General features: G+C 38.4%; 2 protein-coding genes across 4 annotated transcripts in view; one reads left to right on the top strand and one right to left on the bottom strand.

Moving 5' to 3' along the window:
* Positions 1–229: 229 nt before the first annotated feature.
* On the bottom strand, positions 230–18,599 carry TMEM167A (transmembrane protein 167A). The gene is given in 5 exon segments (XM_050329130.1): positions 230–1,297; positions 4,241–4,275; positions 9,402–9,511; positions 18,500–18,524; positions 18,526–18,599. Coding segments are annotated over 5 exon segments (315 nt in total). The 3' UTR covers positions 230–1,226.
* Positions 18,600–18,710: 111 nt separating this feature from the next.
* XRCC4 (X-ray repair cross complementing 4) overlaps positions 18,711–22,324 on the top strand; it is a 144,965-nt gene continuing 141,351 nt past the window's right edge. Inside the window, exon 1 of one of the 3 annotated variants that reach the window (XM_050329125.1) lies at positions 18,711–18,719. Coding sequence is in view for 2 of the 3 variants with exons in the window: in XM_050329124.1 (XP_050185081.1) it covers positions 18,803–18,812 (10 nt within the window). In the remaining variant the exon portion in view is untranslated. Of the gene's footprint in view, positions 18,720–18,766; positions 18,813–22,324 lie in introns of those variants that run through there. The other 2 variants (XM_050329124.1, XM_050329123.1) reach the window with 2 other exon arrangements.

The following is a 22,324-nucleotide window of genomic DNA, read 5'->3' as shown; positions in this document are numbered from 1 at the left end:
TGCCCAGTTTACAGACAGGGGTACTTATTTGGCCTAAATTGGAGACATCTATGTTTCCTGACTCCAGAGTAGAAAAGTTTTGGATGAGTAATTCTGATGGTGACTTAGATATGCAGATACATGTGAGACAATTCAAAGGTCATAACTAATAATTGCCTTTTTTCCTAATTGCAGCGTGATCTGAATTGATGAAAAGGAGTTTTTCAAACAAGAATGACAACAGTTGATATACTTTCAGTGTGTTTTACTGTCAGTTTTGTTCACTCTGATCATAACCCTTTTCAGAACAACAAGAAATTCTGCTGACAGACAACTCTCCCAAACACAGTCAATATGAAGTCATAGTTGTCTGATGTGCTCATACCCATTAGGCTTTGTTAAACAAGTCACTCGATCACTGAAAGAGCGCAAAATTAACAAATAAATGCTAATGGCAGGTACTACTGATTTAACCTCTATTTGTAGTGAGTGTAATTGTTTTCTTCAACCTTTAGAATATTGAGACATGCAAATTCCTTATCTGCAGCTAACTGTTCATTTTGCTGATTTAGGAATCTTTCATTACACACAATAGCAGCAGCAGAGCCTTTAGAGTCCTTTTCTCACCATCTTGAAAAAAGTTGTGATCTACTGAGACCCAAACCTCTAAAAATGAACAAATGTGATATTTTACACAGAGTAGCCCAGGTGTCTCAAGTCCCACATCCGTGCCTTCTCAGCAGCTAATCAGACATCACTAGTTTTGGTCCCTGCTTTTACTCATATCTTATCTTAACAAAAAAAATATTGACAGATTATTTGAGGAATTACAAGTTTAAAAATAAATAGCTGAATGTAACTTAGGTTGGAGGTTGTATTTTTAGAATGAGAGCAGGGCTATCACTCACAAAGCAAGAGGAACTGTTCAGACAGAAAGAATGAAAAATACTTTGATAAACACACACTAAAGTCACAATGTTCTTTATTCTTCCAAGGGTGGCCTTATTGCTATGGTTAGAAGAGACACCCTTTCAAGAGTTACATCAATGCTGACTCAACATTAACAAGCACATGTCATCTGGGTTGTGATCACTAATACTGCACATGATGGTGTGTTTGCAGGGGTTGTCCACCAGAAGACGTGGGGTCCATCATGTGGGAGAAGACTTGGTGACACTTTCCCATCTTTTCCTGCCAGGAACTCTCCCACACTGTGCTGTTTGGTAGCAGGGGACACTCTCCAGGTGCTACTGCATGAAAAGGATGCTGAAGGCCATCACGACACAGCACACAGCCACGTAGGGGCTCTTCCGCTCACCTGGGAGGGGGAAAAGCCCAAAAGAAAGATTCAAGAGTGACTAAACAGATCCAGGCTGCTCCTAGTCTAACGTGCTAACTGTGATACAGCACGTGCAAGTTCACATTCAACATTTCTGGCTGGAGAAATGCTAGTAGAGGTACAGTTGTGTGCCCAGGAAGAATACGCATGGAAAACCTAAATGTATGATATTGCTACAAAAAGACAGAGTTGCAGCTCTTTGCTTTAAGACAGTGACTTTAAACATGTAGGGCATGTAGGGACAGAACAAGGAGGAAAGGCTTTAATCTCAAAGAGAGGAAGTTTAGATTGGATATCATGAAGAAAATGTTCCCTATGAGAGCGGTGAGGCCCTGGTACAGGTTGGCCAGAGAAGCTGTGGCTGCTCCATCTCTGGAAGTGTCCAGGGCCAGGCTGGAGCAAACTGGTCTATGGAAGATGGACAGATGCTTGTCTCTTTTACTTGTTAAAGGGACATAACATTGCAAGCACATGGAGAGGGTCTGGCCCACACATTTCCATGATAAAAATGGTCAACAGATCACAGAAGTTGCAGACACCTCTATTTCTGACTGTTTCAAATTGATGTCACAGCTTTTCCAGGGCACACCATGAATGAAAAGTTAAGTTTACTCCATTAGCCCACTTACATTTGGTGGCAAAAGCAATCATGAGAGATCTATTCCCCTCCATTTGGATCAGGACAAAATGTTACAGAGGTGTCTTATTTACAAAGTAAACTATGAAAAGAAAAAAGGAATAATCTTATGTGGGGAACTGTAACACAGTCAGGGGGTTAACAGTAATGTTAACTAGACTGGTACCTATTCACATGAACACTTCCTCCACTTAATTAGCCAGGTGTTTTTACACTTCTACTTAAACTTTATTCTTCATGGGTCCACTGACTTCTCTCTGCAGAGACCAACTCCGGATGGCACTTCCAGCCCTCAGAACTGTCAGGAAGTGTTAACACTGCAATCTGTCTTTCAAGTGAGAAGATTCCTGTTTTTACACATCCAGAAGCACAAAGACAGAGCTAGGGCCGTTTGTTTTTAACAAAATTCAATTTCCCTGTGCTGTGCCAGGTCTTTTGTCTTACTCTATAAACCATATTATTTTGAGACACAATTTTCAGAGAACCATTAAAGAAAAAAAATACCAAGGCTTCCAAATTTAGCATCAAGGTGCATTTCTCATTAAAAAAAGAGTCATTTTTACCAGCAGGACCTTCAAATACATGGGCAACAAACTTTCCATAGAAAGAAAATAAAAAATAAAATAGTTGCAGTGACAGCTCCCATAAGCAGGAGTGCCTGCCACAGTGACATTACAAGATGTTGCCATGATCTGGCACATATTTAATTAAACTTCAAATAACTGAAAGAATTAATGTCTGCAGTTTCACATCTGTTTAAAATAAATTTTGAGGAAGTACAACTCCTACGGTTCAGGGTATTACAATATTCATATGGGTTATACTTTTCTGCTCCTAATTTTCTTAAAAGAGAAATCACCATGTGGCAGGATTAAACATAATTTTGCACAACTCTGTAAATATGTAACCACTTGCTTGTGATTAAGATCTTATGCACATGTGAAAAGGTTGTTTAAACATACTAGGGATGTTAAATGCAAAGGAAGCCAGGAGACATTTTCATTTTTAGAAACCTACACTTTGTACATGCCTTCGTGATTAACACAAACAAAGTGACAGGAATCCTCCCCAAAGCCCATTTTCACCTCTCAGTCTAAAAAAGAAAGTCAAATTGGTCCACTCTAGATGCAAGCTGTAATAGAAACATAGCTAACAGAAAAGAGTATGCCTTCACATAATTGACTACAAAGAAGATGACAAGGGAAGATGAGGTAAGGTATTCTCTTCAACCTTGAAAAAACCCTAAAGCAGCTCTATTTTTACATTTGTTTTCGCTGGTACAGCTCAAAATAATTTCTGACATCTGACATCTTCCCAGTATCTTTCAATTACAGCACTAAAATTGATTCTGCTATGTCTATTATCTAAATAGGACAATATCTGCAATCACTTTAACAACAGGTCTCAACAAAAACCATTTCTTTGTGTCAATGCTTTTTTACAAATTGAAAAATGTATGTCATGCCCCTCTCAAAGCTTGGGAATGCAGAAAGGGGAATCATACAGGTTTTCTTTAGTTTCAATGACAAGTAAGAAGATCTACAGTTACAAGCTCATAGTTTCTGCTGTACATCAACAATGCAACTTGAACAACACTGTTTTGATGATGGGTTTGTAATTTTTAAAAATCTTGGATATACCTTAAAAGTTGAGACTAAACTTCTCTTGTATATTCCAATTTCCCTCTCAAAATAAATTCAGGATAAGGATTAAAATAAATATAAACCCAATGTTATGGGAAAATGTCAGGAATCAGATAGAGCTGATCAGCCTGTCTGCAGATGTCACTTGACATGAACAGCTTTCTGTAATTCAAAAGAGCACAGAAGCTGACTAAAGAAAGGAGAGAAAAAAAATACACTCATGCTTAAACAGAACCTCAATGCATTATTTTTTATTACTATAAGATAAATATCTGGCTTTTTTTCAGTAGTCCATTAGCATTTTATATAGACTGCAGTTTATAAGGAATCATTAATTTCTTTGTATGTTAATAAGAATTACCCCGTGATTACTTCACGTAGTAAGAAGTGTGAAAGACTTCTGAAAATATAACATCACACACATGAATTGACATCAGAATATGCAGGCCTTCCATGATGCTGATCTAAGACAGCGATATCCTGCCCCCTTATTTCATGAGAGTAAAACCTGCATTTTTTAAGACAAAGCGTATATACGGATTTCATTGCTACAGAAAAACATTACCTAACAAATAATGCCAGAAAAAGCACTGATCTTAAAGATTTTAAAATTACAAAAAAAAAAAAAAAAAAAAGAATTACCAATCCTGGCGCACTTCCAGAATATCCCCAACAGTCTGTAAAGACAAAACAAATTCATTAGGCTCTTGGTTTTAAAAAATAATATTTAATATTTAATAAAATAATCTAAGTCCAGATTTTCTTTCTTCTATGCTAAAGCAATCTGAATCAACAGTAGTCTGTCAACTTGACCCTCTTCTGGACATGAGAAACCAGCAGATACCTGCACAGAGAGGCACAGGCTATGAACCACACGAGAGGCAAAGTTCCAAGTCTAGCAAGGTGGGTTTTTTTGCATGCAAGAAAAACCAAGATGCATTTAACTCCGTCTGTATTCCAGATTAATTTCATCAGAATTGTGCAGTCTACATTAAAGTACCACACACAGAAAATTATGTTAACAAAAAAACCCAGAACTATACAAATATTGGGAGTAGGAAACACCAACAGACCTCTACACCATTGTATGTGGGGAACTTTCTATGTCAAAGGTTTTGAAGAGAGTTTTCCTACAGGTATGAGAGACGATAAACGTCAGCACTTTAATGCTTTGTAGTCTCTCTTTTGCACTTCTCTTAGAAACAGTGGATAAAAATTCCTTCTCTAGCAGGCATTTTCTTCTCACAGGTGTAATCTGATATAGAATGCTTCTGCTCATAACAAAACAATTCTTATGGTTTGTTCTTACTCCTTTACTTACAATTTCTTTGTCTAACTAAAATAATCTCACACTGACTGCTCAAGAGAAGCAAGGCCAAGGACTGCTTTAAGGATCTGAGGAGAAGGGGAAGCATATGAAGCATCCTGAATAAGAAGGTAGCTTTCAGCCTTGATGAAATGTTGGTCAAAAATATTCAAAACTTTTCTGCAGGAAGATTTTCTTCATAGTAAGTCTGCTCGCAACGCAGTAAAAATGCCTGGATTCAACTATATTGTTTATTTATAGATTAATGGAGCAAAAAAAGAAGAAACCTAATTACTTTTCCTCCTTCTCCTAATACGCTTATCAGCCATAACTTCAGCCTGTGTTATTTGTGGGGTTGTAACTATACCTGCAGTTCCCCAAGTGCTTTCCCACAGTGCTCTGAACTCACACTGACACTGGTTTGATTATCTATCCTTCCCCTTTCTTGGGCTCTGGCAATTGCCTGTTTTTAACATGGTTAAGAGCAGACAGGAAGGAATGAGTCCCTTGCTCCTGCATCTTCAGTAGACAACACGTTCTGCACCTTTTAAAAAATAATGTCTCTGCTACTTCATATTTTATGGTCTCTTTTATGGTCTCAGTTTATTTCAACATCTCTTTTTCTTTCCATTTAGCAACCTCACCTTTACTTCTGAAATAAAGGCTCGGTGTCAGGCAGGTGAGAACCAAGATGAGGCAGCAAGTGACTAAGGTTTTCAAAGTCAAAGTGAAATGCTTTTCGACCAACATACCTCTTACTGACCAAATCATCGTGAACAGCATTTCAGCATTTCCATTTCTAGAACAGGCTTTTTCATTTGGGCTTTAGATTGCTTTACCTCAAGCCAAATATATATGTATATATTTATACTTATTTGGCTTTTACTGTATTTCTGTAAAGCCAAAGCCCTTTTTTTTTTGCTGCTTTTATGTAGTTCCACAAGCAGAAATAATAATGACTGCATGTGGAGCACCACGCTTTTCCAGGCTAAGAGGTCATACAATAAAGTAACCTCAAGACATCTAGGCACTTCTTGAGGATGCACGCAGGTAGAAAGGCATTCATGTGTAAATCTTATGGAGCAAAACACACAGTCCCACATTACTGCATGGGTAACACTTCAGGTTCTCAAAAACTTTGTCACTCTCTGTAAAATTGGAATTTACAGACTGTGTGCTGCAAAACCAACACAAAAACTTCCACAGCCCTGCTTCTCATGCTGCCATCTCTCAAAAGCTTGCCCATGAAGGAATAAACATTACTGTTCCTTTCATGTGTGTTTGAAGAATCTTGCCTAGGAAAAAGAACATTAACTCTTTCAGGAAGTCTATAAATACACTGAATTTGCCTTACAATCTCAGCAAGGGTATTTTCTCAGGGTTTTTTTGACTGTGTTTGACAGTGTGAAGTTCTTACTGAAGTATTGTACATTGTTTCTAGCCCTTAGTGAAAATACAAATATCTGATGTGGTAGGTACACAACAGAATATGGGTTTCATCAGGTCCCCTTACTGCAGTTAACAATTTATGAACTTAAAAGTCACTGAAAGGGGGACTGACAAACCTTCCCACAGATGACAGCAGCACCTTTTTAAGGAGCTTGTGTGCCACTGGAACAGCTCAGTGTCCGTCTGTCCACATACCCTGCTACCGAGCAGAGGCAGACTGAAATCAGGACCTTCTAACCACCTACAGTAGTATCCTCTGGATGAACTGGGGAGCTCACACTGGAGGAAAAGTCTGTGCAGACCTTCTGCTCCCCTGGATTTTTCCTTTAGTGTTCATCTCAGGTTCACAACATGCAGCTCTTCAAGTTTGCTTGAAGAAAGCAAAAGCAAACCTGTTTGCTTCTTACAGAAATGATGCTGCCTTGAATGAATCTCCTCCAAAATAATTCCTCCTGAAGCAACTACTCCAGGTAATTGCACTGTTCCCTACTCTCCCTTTCATGTTCCTCTCCATCCTTATTTGGAGGCAGGTGAAGTGTGTCAGTCTGGCCTCCATATCTGTTGTTTTTTGGCAGCCACAAGCCAAATGTTCACAAGCTGCTGCCTATTCCTGGCTTTCAGTGTTAGATGTTAAAAGCCCTGATCATGAAAGTGGCATTGGTTGTCTGGAGAGCAGAAAACCCAAATAAATGAAACCCATTAAGTTGAGGAGCAGTTAGCGGGGCCTTAGACTTCAACTGCTGAACTGTGTATGTTGGGAAAATGCAGCTGCCATGTGTTTACCAGGACAACCCCAGTGCCACTGCAGGAGGGAGTGTGAGAGATACCCCACTGCAATGGCTGTGGAAAATCAAAGGGAATCTCTGCTGCACATAAGCTAACACATCTTTCTGGTTAGCAGAGAGGAGGGAATGATGTTGTGGTACACGTTCTCCCCTAGTTAGCATGAAGCAGTAAATCTCCACTTGCTTTCTCAGGCTTAAACAGAACAAAGCACATGGAAACACTCAAGGCGCATAAGGGAGAACGAAGTTTTAAAATTCAACTTGGCTTGGTAGGAACAGACAGACTTTGGCAGAAGTGAAGGAGATGAAATACAGTGTTAAGAGGATGGGTGACATCACTTCGCAATACTGTCTCTCAACCAACAGAAGAATGTTTCTTCCCTTAGCATCAACTCATTTAAATCCTCACCAAAGTTACCACTCACTTGGAAATAAAGTGAATAACTATCAACATTCCTCCTCTCTGTCACTTTAATATTTTATTGCTACTTTTTTTTAATACCATTAATTTGGATCAGGAACAATGAGGTAAGCTCATCTCTGTGGTAAAATGAAATATCACCAGAGTTTGTTTTATCCCATATGTCTAGACGTTTCCATCTGAGCATGGAGTATGTCAGAGGAGAGGGACAGGGGTTTAACAGCATATGAGCTCCATGTAAACATCCACCACACAGGAAACAAATTTCATTGCTTCCAGGCCAAGGTTTTATTCTCCAGTACAAAGCAGTCTACATATGCATGTATGTATGAAACAAAACGGTATGTCCAACATCTATATAAATACAAACCTACAGATCAAACGCCCAGCTCCTCCACTGTGTCAGCACCCTTTGAAAACGTTTTATTAAGAGAGTTCTATTGTGCTCCAGACAGATTTGCCTCAAGAATAAACAGAGTAGCTCCAGATTAAAGGAAATACTCCCTGCCAAGAACAGCACTAAAATTTTTAATCAGTAAAATAAACATTCTTACTTCTTACTGTGTATACCTCATTGACTATTGTGTTATCTTCCACTAGCAGACACCCAAACTCCCCTTGCCCTCCCACTCCCTGTCCTTCATGAAGTCATCCTTTCTTTCCATCTTTACTTCTATCCAAAGAAATCTCCCATGTCAGTGGCAATTTCTTATAAAAGGACACAAGTGTTTTTGTGTTAGAACTCCCAAACTTAAAAAATCTGGCATACTCTCGTTATCTTATGATGCTAAAAGAAAAAAACCTGGGTGATAAAACATAACTCCAGAGGTTAACTACAACAAAGGTTTTCAGAAGACAAACACTGAAGGTTCTTGGTGACAAGAGTCTAATTAAAACTTGAGAATTCTTCTGAAAATTAAATGCAGAAGTGACAGGAGATACTAAGGGAAAAGGAAAATTTTATTCAGCAGGAAATGATCTAAAGGAAAAAGTGGACAAGTCAAACACCCAGCTCCCAAAAGCCTGTTTGTTTTCCCACCTAGAACATTTCCAGCTAGAATTACCTTCTAATTCTACAAATACTATCTCCTTTCTACCAACCTCAAGTGATACTATTACTGAAATATCGTGGACAGTCTCAGTGGTTTCTATGTCGTAATAGCCCAAAAGTTACTTTAAAACCACTACAATTAAATGACAGTTCTGCTAATGAAAGTTAAGAGTGTCCAAAGGACACAAAAAACATAGGTTAGGCTTGTAGAAACTTTTAAATACTCTTATAGAAATTCTTTCATCTTAGACAGTATAAACCCATGATTTAAACAGACCACACATAAGGACAGTGTTGCTTATTTTAACGAATATTCTTAGGGGTTTTTTTTAGTTACAGATTATTGCTAAAGCTGCATTTCAAACTTGTATCTCCAAAACACCTACCTTGAAAACAAACAAAAAGCCAGCCTTTGCTGTTTTTTTACCCACCCCAAGGATCAAAAATAAATCATTGCAACAATAGCCATGTGTAGGAGAATGTTTCCTTTCTGCCTTTCATTTCTGTATCTTTAAGAAACATCTAACAAGAAAGCTATAAATCCAGAAAATTAATAATGCAGTATTATTTAAGTTAGTGAGCTAATAAATTATTTCAATACAATTAAAACTAAGGCCTTGCAGATACATTATTGCACTCTATTGTAATGTACAAAATGAAGATTTTTATCTTCAAAGAGAGAATTTTTCCAAAATACTATTTGTATTATCACAGACACCATCAGTGGGTACTAAAAAGTTGAAGTTAAAACCACACATCTTGTGCACTTGTAAAATTATCAGACTACATACCCAGTTTTATTTTTGTCCAGTAAGCTGGGAGCCAAAGATCTGATATAGGCACAGGTACATATGAGCAGCAAGATTACAGTCAGAAGACTCTGGAAGTTGAAGATAGCAGACTGTGGAGGAAAATCAGAAGATAAAAATTACTCCTTTACAGTACAAAACTTGCCTCATTGGAAAAAAATAGGTGAACCCTTAGGTAATACCCATTAAAACCAAAAATGAAACCAACCATGACAATGAGCCAGAAAATCTTTGCATCAGTAAAATATGGCAGTGGTACAGAAGATGAAGAGTAATTGGCTGTAAACCAGTGGTAGCCAAGACAGAGAACAACAAGAAATAGGTAGGAGGATTGTTAATACACCCTTTATGAAGACTATATGACAAATTCAAAAAGTTTATAGACATACACAGTCAAGCCCATCTGAACTACAATAAATGATTAATTTTATTTTCAAATTAAATTTTGATTTTTGATTTAAAACATCTTTACTGTAAATACATTTTTAGAAGTGCTAATTACATGGAAAATGCTGGACAAATGGAGCAATTGCCTTTGGATTGAGAAAGAAAGTCCTATTGTTTGATAGTAAACACTGATTGGCCTAGTGGCAGTAAGAAGTAATAATTCATGAGAAACTGATGCAATATTTGGCAATTTAGTAAATTTTAAATTATCAGTAATAGCAGAAACTGTGTATCAAAAACTTTTTAAATTTTTTTTACAGTTTTGGGGTTTCTTTTAACTTTTAACTATCTCAACTGGAATTTAGTCTGCTTGACAGCACCAGGTAAGGCAATTGCTTACTTCAAAAAGCTTTATTTTATCTTCACTCTGTTTCCCCCATTTGTGAATCCAATTTAGTGTAAAGTTAAAAAAAAAAAAGGTCAAAGCAAATACAATAAATTTGCTCTTCATTCTGGAGTTCTGATGAATTTATGCCTCATATTTTTGCACTGCTCAACCCAGATGGTTGAGTAGTGGTATTTAATTAAGGGTAAATATTTAGCACTTAGGAAGGGCTATTACATTGCAGTTTCCCTCTCCAAGCATATTTTAGAGCACATCAGAGCCTTCACTTCCACAGCCTGAGGCACATCTCTGTTGATGCACGTGTGCTTTCTCCCTGTGTCAAAAAATTCCAATGTTTAGAGGCTCTGATAATCAAATTTCTCTTCACAGTTAAGGAGCATTATACAGGAAAATCACAATGTTTCAGTTTAGTATGGCACTAACAGTAAAATGAAGAGAGAAAAATAAGAAGCTGTAGTAGAAACAAAGCAACTGGACCATCCACAACACTTCTGATATAAAAAAACCTTGTAACAAAAAAAAAAAAAGGTAAAAAACTTTGGCTTATTTAAAAGTCCATGAAGCAACAACAGAAAATGAATACAATTGCCAGCCTGAATAAGTGCTTTAGAAAGGGTTAGATATCCAGAATAATTTAAATACCCAACATAATGGGGTCCAACAGGCCACTGTGTTAAAAGGAGCATCACAGAGAACCTTAAGGAACAACTCTGCCTCTGCACCCTGTGTCAAAGATTTCAGCATCCCTGAAATTCAGCATTTCTGGGATGATGGAGAAGGGACATTACGCCAGTGACCCACACCCAGTGTAAGCCCTTGGTCCCGAAATATGAGGCTTCTTGCTCTTCTTCTGAGCCACGGTATTTACTTGAGTCATGTTTAATTTAGTATTTTAGCCTAACTAGGTATCAATTCTGTCCTGCCACGTCATAAATAATGGAGAGTATATTCACAAAGCACAAAACCCTGCCCATCACCACCAGACTCCTCTGCCTCTGTAGGTGACAGAAGGTTTTGCCAGCTCCAGAACCCAGGGAATTCTGGATTCCCTGCAGAAAGACCTGCTCTGTCCCACAAGAGCTGGGTCCTGTGGCTCCTGAGGGTCTGGGAACGCGGCTGCCCCTCAGCACAGCCAGATATTCCCTATCAACTGATTAACTGGATCAGTCCCCTGGGACAAGCAGCTGCTCTGCACATCTCACAGAGCCCCGCTCCCAGGAATTCCTGCAGCTGCTTCCCAGGGCTACACCAGGCACCATAACACAGGGAAATGGCACCAGGGCACACGTGCTTCCCCTTCAGCAGCGATTGTAAATGAATACTCATGAAATGTGTGCTTAGTCCATCAGCAGGGGCAGGGTATAATTGCTCTTTGTTGGAGTCCTCACGTGTTCCTACAGACATGCAATTACAGACCTCCTTCCACTGGACCCTGCCCTGAATGACACCTTTATCTGCACATCTGGAGCATTCTAAAACTGGCCTACAGTTTTAAACTGGAAATGAAAATTTAGTCCTGAATTAAGATTGGCTTTGCTTTTCACATCCCAAATAATTCTTACAGCCCAGCTGAATTCACAAAAAAGAGAATTACATTTGGCTGCTTCAACTGGTGGAATTAACAGCTGCTGTGAGTTGTAAATCCTTTTAAAAATGCTGCATTCACATACGGAGCTACTTGGACAATGTAATGTAGGTGGGTCACAGTTGATTTATTTCAACTGGGTTCCTCTGATCCAAAAGTACTTAATTAGGATCTTTCAAATGTGTTGACTGGCTTAAGGCAGGTCCTGTGAGCTTCATTCCCACTACAAAGAAATCTCAGCACGTGGAGAAATTGATGCTGTCTTTTAGACTGTGTCCGCATGTGGGTGAAACTACAACTAACTTGCCAAGACACACATTCAAACACAGAAAACAATCAGCACTGGTGTTTTATTCTGGTTTTAGGCAGTGCAAGCTTTAATTTTACAGGTTGAAATTTCCTGCATCTGCACTTGGTACAGTTCTGACACAGTGGAAACACCTGAAATTACCTAAGTAATCACAGTCCCCTGATGTCCCTTACCTGCAGTACTAATGAGGTTTTGTAACCACAAGAACATCCAAGCATGAGCTTTTACCAGTCTTTAGAAATTTAAGAACATGGACTTCAGCTTTGAGAGCTACCTGCCCAAAATCCTTCCCAGAATTAGACCTTAAAAAGGCCTTAATATTATTTCCTAATCATGATGTATGTTAGTAAAAACTCCACATAATAAACCATAAAGAATGATTACTCCTGAAAGGTTTTTTGTGTTTAGATTAGCAGTGGTGGCATATATTACATTAAATACTAATGGGAATGTACACTAGTTGGAAATCAAATGGCACAGCTAGGGACATCTGAATGTATTTCCACCTGAATATAAATGAAGTTTAATATATTTTAATAAGTGTCAAGTCAAAGTTAAAAATTACCTATGCAGCTGAGAAAGGGAATCATGATTGGTCACAATATTTGCACAGGCCTCGATAACCTCATTATTGACAAGGCTGCACCTCCTGCAATTTAGTCAGCATTAAATTTACTGCTCTTGTAGAGACAGAAAAAAAGGAAGCCACTCAGAGTTCTGGATATCAACGGCTCTTGCACTTAATAAGAATATTTAATTCAATTCACTGAGAGGACACTAAGATCGTTGACTGATTTTTCAGTGATGACTGGTGAACGTGTATTCAGCCTCAGCAGAAACAGCCATAATGGATGCACTAATTCTAAACATGCTTCTGCACTGAAAATGACAGCCCATGGACAAGACACTGTAACTATTCTACCTCTGCACTTCTCATTCACTCCATCACTCCAGCATTCTCTGCTGCAGAGACATGGTTTTGTTCCATGTCCTTGCAGACAACACCAGAGTTACCAATTGATGCATTTACTGATGTAACCCTCGGGTAGCACTGTAATAAATTAGTAAGTTTTGATGCAACTCTGTGTCACAACAGCCCTGCTGACTTTCCCCTCGCCTGCTCTACTTTTGTTTAAAACAAACTCCTTGACACCATGCTTCCAGGGGAAATAAAACATCCAGGAGAACAAAAACCCCATGCTGTTTGTCCTACTGGGCTAGTAGGAAGCCTAAAATAAAAGCTCTCCTAGTTTATCTCAACAGGCTTAACACCCAAACTGAAGCTTAACCTCCCCTAGACTTTAAGTATTTACAAAATTATTATTCTGTCTCTGATTGCAGCGTGACCATGATTTCATATATTTGTGCTACAAAAGAAGAAGCCACTGTAGGGCCAGTAAGTTGCTAAACTTTGTCCTGTGGTTACTATTACAATAATCAATTTATGTGGGCAAGCACAGATATATTACTGGAATATTCTATAGAAATTAAAACCTCATTTGCACAACATGCTGCAGAACATTCAGTCTTTCTAGAACAGTTTTATTTTCTGTTTTCCTCCTCAATATTATAAAATTAATGGATGATAAAGTGTTCTGGGACCAAAGAAACTGATAGGCAGCTAAATGACTGGGTTTCTCATATTAAAGTGTGAGCAAGAGCTTACACACTACAGTTAAACTGTTAAGCAAGAGCTGATAAAAATCCCATCGCACAAAAGTGAAATCAATCTATGAAATTCTAATGAAAAGGTCCTCACAAAGCTGAAAGAGAAAATGCTTATTATCTAGGGTTTCCATTAGGCACTTCAGTTTTTATTTCTCCAGTTGAAATCAAATTTTTAGGGGAATAATTCTGAAAAAAACTAACAGGAAATAAAACATGTGGGACTACTCACAACCTGGAAGTCAAAATAATTGCTAAAAAGATATTAAAACATGCACCTAATTGTATGATTTTCCAACCTATGAAAAAATAATTATTTTCACCACTGCTGCCAAATGCAGCCTGATAAAAATGAATGGAAAATAATCATTTGCAAAAGAGGCATGATAATTATGGCTATAAAAATATACAAAAAGTGCAAATTAGTTAAGTTTGAAGTGATTATTGGCAAAATTATACTGCAAAACTAAGCAAGGCAAGTTTAGAAAAAACTAGTTTGTGCTTAATTACTCTCCAAATACTGGCCAATTGCAGTTACTGGTTGTTCCAACACAAATATGGGGTTTTACTCTGGATTTACAGCATATTCACCTCAGTATTTGGTTTTCAAAGAATTTAAGAATAATGTTTAACGGTCATTCACATTTCTGTCTAAAATATGTAATTTTGGACTCATGAAACTTAGGCTAAGGCTCGATTAGAGTAGTAAGGAATCTTTTACCTAGGTATTTATTGAAAAAGTACATTGTCTAATTTAAATGGCAAGCACGGCATGCAGGAACTGACATGTAAGCTTTTCAGTCAGCTGAAGAGTAATATATATTTATTTAAAACACTAGCAATCCCTTTAAACAATTAATTAGCATATGGAAACAGTTGCCCTCTCCTATAAAACCTCTCTTTTAACACATTTAGGGTTTTTTACTGCAATTCAAATCCAAAGACCAACAGTGAAAAGACACGTCAAGGTGACAATGTTGAAATTCCACTCACTTGGATTCCTTCCTCTTTGACCCAATATCTACTTTTAAAATTGAACTTTTGGTATAAGCCTCTAGCAGACACAGCATTTCATGGAAGTATGTTACAATAAAACCCAAAGTGACTATTAACCTCTTTTATCAGGGTCACTGTAACACAAAGGTGTGTATATCCACACATTTATTAAAAAAGCACAGAATTATGGTAAATATGTCAGTAAAAGCTTGAAGTGTCTTTTCCTCCAAGTCTCCTTTGCAGATTACACAGTTTGCAATTTTACAGAGATTTTTTTTCTCCACTCTCTTCCCCCATTACACAAAAGGAATACTTTGTATATCCCTTCTTTTTGGGATGTTAAATCTAAGTATGTTCTCCAGAGTAAGAGAACATATTTAGTAGTTTCTGTAGCTATCAGTGGTGCAGATCATATTCAGTCATTGCCACGCAGCTTTCTGAAAGGATGCAAATCCTGATTTGTAGCTCTTTCTCCTCTCCTTCCCTAAAAACTTGGGCATAAGAGATTCCTAAAGTGCAGTGAAACAGAAGAAAAAAAGTTTTTTATATATATATATATACACACAAACAGAGACACCTTCTCCCACACTGCTCTCCTTTCTGAAGTTGCCACCACACTGCTTCATTTACCTTGAAGTTTACTGGGTAAACTTATAAAAGCTGTGTGTGTGAATGGAAGAGATAGGAATCATAACAAAGCACATTTTGAATCCGGTGACACCCTCACTCTAATAAAAGCAGTGTGCAAAAACCATGATTTTATAATGGCAGGTGCTACAGGAATGTGCACATGGACATATGAGAAAGCCTAAGTTCTCAAAAAGAAACATATTCTAATTTACTTAAGAATTAAAAAAGAGAACCACAAATACTTTATATATACTATTTACTTTTTCTTTTTTTTTTCATTAATAGTAGAACCATCTCTCTGAAACAGGAAAAGCAAGTAATTCTGCCAGAAGAAATAATTTCCTCTGTTCTATAATTACAGAAATAAAATATTGACAATATACATTCACATATTCCTCTGAAATGACAGGATAAAAATATCTACACTGAACACCTGAAGTTACATACTTGCACACCACAAAGATAGCTTAAGACTATCAGATGAAGCAGATGTTTTTAAACCTATGTACCTTTCAGCCATGATAAAAACAAATCTGAACCAGGCCTGATTACTTCTTGTAATTTTCAATAAGCCAAACACAAAACTTTGTACTTGAAGACTCCTGAGAGCTCTTTCTGCAGGACAGTGTCTCAAGTGCTGATATGTTTATATCCAACAGCTTGGTTTGAAATAATATTTACTAATGAATGTTTTTACAATTGGCTCTATGAGCAATTCCCATTCCTTCCATAAACACCAAGCTAAGAGAGCAACAAAGATCATGACAAAAATGTTTGTCCTTGTGGAAACTTCCCAAACCAATTTTTTGGGCAATAATACGGGGCCAAGATCAGGTCCAAACACAGGGTGAGGGAGAAAGAAGCCACTTTTGTGACGTTTTCTGCAACTCTTAAATTCTCCATCACCAAATTTTGTTTGATTATAATTGCACATTTTTGCTATGAAAGGGAGCAGCTGTTTCCTCCCTCACAATCAAGTGTGAGCTTAAAAGTGTCTTTTTTCCCCTAAAAAGCCATGAGACCAGAGGTGGCACCATGGAGAACCCAAAATCCTGGATATGCCATGAGGGTTGTTGCTCCCTCTGAGGAAATTCAAACTCCACAAAGGCTGAAGAATCTAATTTTCACCTCCTTCAACATGAAATCATGAGAAACCCCATCATTAGAAGACTCTTCAGGGTCCTTAAAGCACCACATAGGAACAGGGAACATGGACAAGTGGAGAAAGCAATTCTCACAAGATCTCATGTACTTGCCATAATCTTGTTAGAGACAAGCATTAGTATTTATTTTTAATTATTTGTATATATATTTAATAATTAATGCAAAAATATATATTCCTTTATAAACATATAAACAATATAAAATAATAATATTATTAAATACTTGTATTTAAGAGTTTAGGTGAGCAACAGAAATGTCTCACTGAGATCTCTTGCCTTTTTGCACCATCTCAAACCCTTTAAGGTACTATGAAGAACAGAAAGGTGCTGTTGTCATTCAGTATATCTACTTTTAAAGGCACTGAGTAGGGGTCTCTTGTTTTCTGCATATGTGTTTTAGATCTCCTGAGACAATTTATGCCTCTTATCATATAAAAACCCCCACCTTTGTTCACTGCTCGAAGAGACAGATAAGAGACAGGTTCACCTAAAAGATATGCCAAGGAATGCTCAGGTGAGCAACTTCCAGCAATTTCCTGCTGGTGACAAGGTCTGGAGCACAAGAAAGGAAAAAAAGGAACCCTTTTGGTTTGCACTGAGACATAAGAAACTTCAAGAGATATTTCTCTTTTCTATAAATACACAGGAAATACAACAATGTGATCCCTGCCCATGGAAGGGGGGGGACCAGGGGATCCTTCAAGGCCCATTCCAAACCAAGCCACCCTGTGATTATCAGAAAAATGTTGAAAATTCCCATATTAAAACAAAGTTACATACAAACTTCAATTTTATGCAGGGAAAACTTATCTTGACTCAGTTATTCCTTTGATTTCCCTTTTTAATTTTAAAATCATGTATCTAAACCGCTCACGTAAACATCACACCTACATAAACACAAATCTTGGCTGAGAAAAAGTATCAGTGCGCAGCTCTTAACTATGACACAAATGCAAATCTCTCATTTGTATTTATCTGTATGCAAAATGGGGAAAAAAGGTAGAAAAAATATAAATAACAAAGTCCCTCTAGGCCAACTCTGTATATAATGAGTACACACACATATACACACATTTATAATGAGTACACATATATATACACATGCATACTTTTTTTGTGTATGGCTTTTATATATATAAATATATATATTCATAACATATAAGTATAGTCATATGTTTAATTATAGACTTACATAGAGCTGTATATTTTATATATTTATATTCACATATTGACTACACATACAATAACCACAAATAAGATTGTTTATATAATCACATAAATTTATAAACATACAAAATACATTAATACGTATTTTTATGCATAATTATATAATTTGTATTTTTTATATTTTTATTATTTTATGTATAATTCCGTTATGTAATTAAAATATGATCTTATATATAATTATAATTTAATTGGAAGATTTATATATTAATTTTTATATAACTGTAATTAATATATATTTATACATATAAAACCAAAAGTTATATAGACCATACACAGTTGTCATCAGTAGATGAACCTTGACCTCTGACAGTACCCCACAAAGCAGCAAATGCCAGAGTTCAGCTCACTGCCCCAGATGCGTGACGTCACAGCTCACACCATGACGTTACGCAACTACTACTACGTCATACACCACCACCATGACGTCACGAGTTCGTGAAAAACACTAACACCCCCCTGTCCTACCCCGTACGGGCCATCATAGATACAAAACGTGTCTTTTTTCACCCAAAACAATTACGAACGCCCGCTCCGCCTTACAGCCGGTAAAGCCTCAGGGCAGCTCCGCGCCCGCGGCCTACGGCGTGAGCGGCCCCTCTGTGGCGCCGTCGGGCCGAGGGGGTGCGGGGGGGATGCGGCATTGTCGGCGTGGAGGGAGGGGTGCGGGAAAGGCCCAGGACCAGCCGGGACTGTAGCAGGACCCACGCTTACCATCGCGCCGCTCCGCGCCACATCACCTTCCGGCCCCCCGGCAGGGCGGAACCGCGCACGGCGCGTCCTCACCGCATGGGGGCGGGGCCGCCGCCGCCATTGGCCGGTGGAGCAAGAGGGCGCTGTGATTGGTCGGAGAGGCCGGTCGGGGGCGGGACGAAGGGGGCGGACGCGGCGCTGATTTGCTGGCGGAGCGCAGGCGGAAGCGGCGGAGCGGGAGGTAGGTTGGGTGTCCCGCCCTGCCTTCTGAGGCGACCGGGTTGGGTGGCCGTGGGATCGGGGATCCGAGTGGTGATCCACGGGATGATCCACGGTATTAGCTACGAGATTCAGCGCTGTCCCATGCCGGGATAACGGGATAACTACCATCAGTAATCCCGCACCCGGCCCTGTGCCCCCGGGCACGCCGAAGCCACGTGTTTTGTCCAACTCCAAAAATGTGGGGATTTTCGTGGTTTTTTGTTTGCTTGCTTTTTTGGCGCTTGTATTCGGAGGTGTCGCCTCGCCCTCCGCTCTGTGGGCGTGAGCCCCGTGCTGTGAAAGCCTGAATAACAGAAATACTGCCTTAATGAAGCTTTTTTTTTTTTCTTAGCGCCCTCTTATTGTTTCTTCTTCCGTTGTTCCATAGGCACAATCCGGGCTAATTTCGGAGGCTCCCACAGCCTGCTCCGGTCTCATGTATTTTGGCTCCTGTACTCTCTTTACCCCTTGTAGAAGTTTTCATCCTCTTTTCTATAATTGCATTTCTCCAAGAATTTTTGAACTTGATGTCTTAAAGTTGCTTTGTTTCCTCGCCATGAACACGGTGTATTCTTTTGGTGACTGAAGACACACAGTAATTAAAAGAGCTTCCGTCTCCAGTCCTACAGACTTCAAAAAGCATTACTTGGTTCTGGCGTCTCTGTTCTCTCTCTTTCAGCACCAAACTGTTCTTGTTTGTCTGCTCAATGTGGAATTGGTTTTGCTTTTTCCCTTGGTCAGGGGAAACAAATTTTTCACCCTAAAAATAACATTCTGGGATAACATTTTGGGATAACATTTGATATACTTCCTGAAGCTGATGAGAGTTTGTGTATAAAATATGTTTTTATAGTGGAATCAAGGCAATGTTCCACTAAAGCAGAGAATTTTAAGGCAAGTGAGGCATACACAACCCACTTAAAATGCTGTTGATATTTTCTACAGGGCAGCTTCACTTGCGGTAGTAGCTTTGGTCACTACAAGTTGCATGTCTTTGGTCTCAGATTCGTAGTCCCCAAAAATATGACTGGGATGTTTTCAGCAAAAAGCAAATGTAGAAACTGAAACTGAAAACAATGTTTCAGCAAAAGCAGATGTAGAATTTCATATGTGGTTTTCTCGCATAAATTGCTTTTCTAATCTATGGGTTTCAGGCACTATATTGATTTTGGATTAGTTCTTTTTTCTAGATTCAGTCTAGTAGCTATGAAGGCATGTTAATTTGCACATTCATCTACTGATTTAACAGGTAAACAGCAACATGTATGATCATTTTCTCATGTGTTCATACTTCTTACTCCTTTTCTGATACTTCTTACTCTGTTAGTGAATTACATTCACTGGATCTATTTATTTTCTTCACATGTCAAGGCTTTGGATTAAAAAAAACACCCTAAACGCAGTAAGTTCTAAACCCAGCTTTATTATTTAGGATAACCTCATATTAAAGTGTTTGAATGATGTCACATTAAGGGACATTTCTAAAGAGAAGGAAGCTGTAACTATAACCACTGGACAACCTCTGGTGGTCACCATGACCCAAGATTTTAGAGGCAATAATACTTTTGAACTTTTCTTCTATGTGTCTCTGAAACTGAAGGAGAAAAATGGGTTGTTTTGCCTTTTTGGATTCACTTTTGAATCCTCAAATGTGAATTAGCTACTCAAATTGAAAACTTTTCTTGTAACATCCAAGGAGAGTGCAGCTGTCAGTGCATGGTCACACCACAACCTGCTTTCAGGGGGTCAGTTAGGTTCCTCTAGTGTAGTTTTGTTTACAAACATGCCCCATATGATAAATTTTTTTATACTTTTTTCCTACTTTGATAGTTTCTGGTGAGCTCCCATGTGAAATCCTTTGCAGATTTTTGCTAAAATACTCTTTATTGACCCTGGCAGTTTAATTTTCAAGTGAAGTTTCCAACAGTCACAGGCATTCAAAGAAGAATTTTCATTGATCATATGCTGTATTAAAATGATTTCAGCTGCATATTTTGCAGTTTTGGGGAAAAATGTTCATTTGATCATTAATAATCTTGTAGGAGCCTTGGTGGCATAATTTAAAAGATACCTACCTATCTTTTGTCTGAAGGTAGTCTTTCTGACTGAAATAAGAACTCTCAGATAGTGTTACTACTCCAACTTATCTTTGGTTTTTGGGGTTTTTTTTCACCAAATTAATTTCTTGTCATGGAAAGCCAGTTCTAAGTGGCTGGGGTGGCTTGGTTGGTATTGTCTTCAGGAATTGCCTGGGTAGGCACTATTGTCTGATCCCCATCTCAGATCAGGAGTTTAAACAATTATACTGATCTGTGTAGCAATATTTGGATATTTAAATAAAACCATGTGGTTTTATTTAATACTGGTTCTCTGTTGCTGTTGGGTTTTTGAAGAGGAGGGTTAATGAACTTGGCTGTGCTTTCTGGTGTTAGGAAATGTTCTAGTAGTATGATTTTCCAGTGTTCAGTTGAGTAATAGAGCATACCAAGGAATTTGTGTGTATAATGAAAAGTAAAACATACTAAACTTCCAGGCTGTTTTCAAATGCAGGAAGTATTATCACAAAACAATGGCAATTGCATGTGGGAAGGATTGGTGTTTAGCTTCTCCTATGATTCTTATGCTTCATGAGAAGCAGGAGGATTAGAGGAAGTAGTTTAAAAACACCACTGGTGGGTGAGTGACACCACAGGTACATCTTTGTAGACAAGTTTTTGTGCTTAGCACATGTGCATGTGTGTATATGAAGTAGAAAAAGTATTTGCAAATAAACTATAAATTGGTTTTTATTTGAGATACGCTGTTTTGAGGAATGGGCAAAAAGCTCTTCTTTGGCTTTTCTTTGGCTCTTCTTTTGTTGCATTCACATCTGGTTTTCCTAGTGTCTTTAAACACAGGCATGAATGCTTAAAAACATATTTGCATAGTTGGTACAGTTACAAATTTGTTTTGCTCTCCCCCTGGAATCAGAAGGCAGCTGAACATGAGGGATATGAATTATGCAGGGAAACATGGGAGTGAGTAGGTAGCATTCTGTGCGAGAAGGTAGCATTCTGACACTGGCAATTAGAATGTGGTATTTTGTTTGCTAACATTGTTTTTGCAAAACAAAAAAACCTACCTACACTTAGGTATGGTTCCCCTTTCTCTCCATTTTCTACCTCCCCTGTTACCAAAAGTGCATGTGATATTCACTGTAGCAAGGTGGACCACAGTAGCTATGAAGTGCTGGGAGTTTGCAGCAAGGATGAACCTCAATTGTCATATATAGGGTGCTTGGAAGGAGTGCTTTAACCTGCTATTTTTACCTTACGTTTTATAGAAACCTACTGGGTTGGGTGATGTGTGACAAGAAGTGTTCTTGTAGCAGTGGCAATTTCTGTACCTTAAAATGTCTGCTTTTTGTGACAGGTTTCACGTGTGTATGGCATATATACAACTGATGGCTGATACAAAGGTTACTGCACAACTTAGCAAGGCACTCCAGCTCCTAAGCAACAAAAAACCTGAGGTGTTATGGCCTTGCTGCAGAAATAATTTTGCTGTACGTGACGCAGGTGACCTTATCCGCTCTTGTGGCACAGT

This window comes from Myiozetetes cayanensis, unplaced genomic scaffold (genome assembly GCF_022539395.1).
Source record: "Myiozetetes cayanensis isolate MyiCay16 unplaced genomic scaffold, myiCay2020 scf4, whole genome shotgun sequence".
Classification (NCBI taxonomy): Eukaryota; Metazoa; Chordata; class Aves; order Passeriformes; family Tyrannidae; genus Myiozetetes; species Myiozetetes cayanensis.
This window is presented reverse-complemented; position numbering and strand designations above follow the sequence as displayed.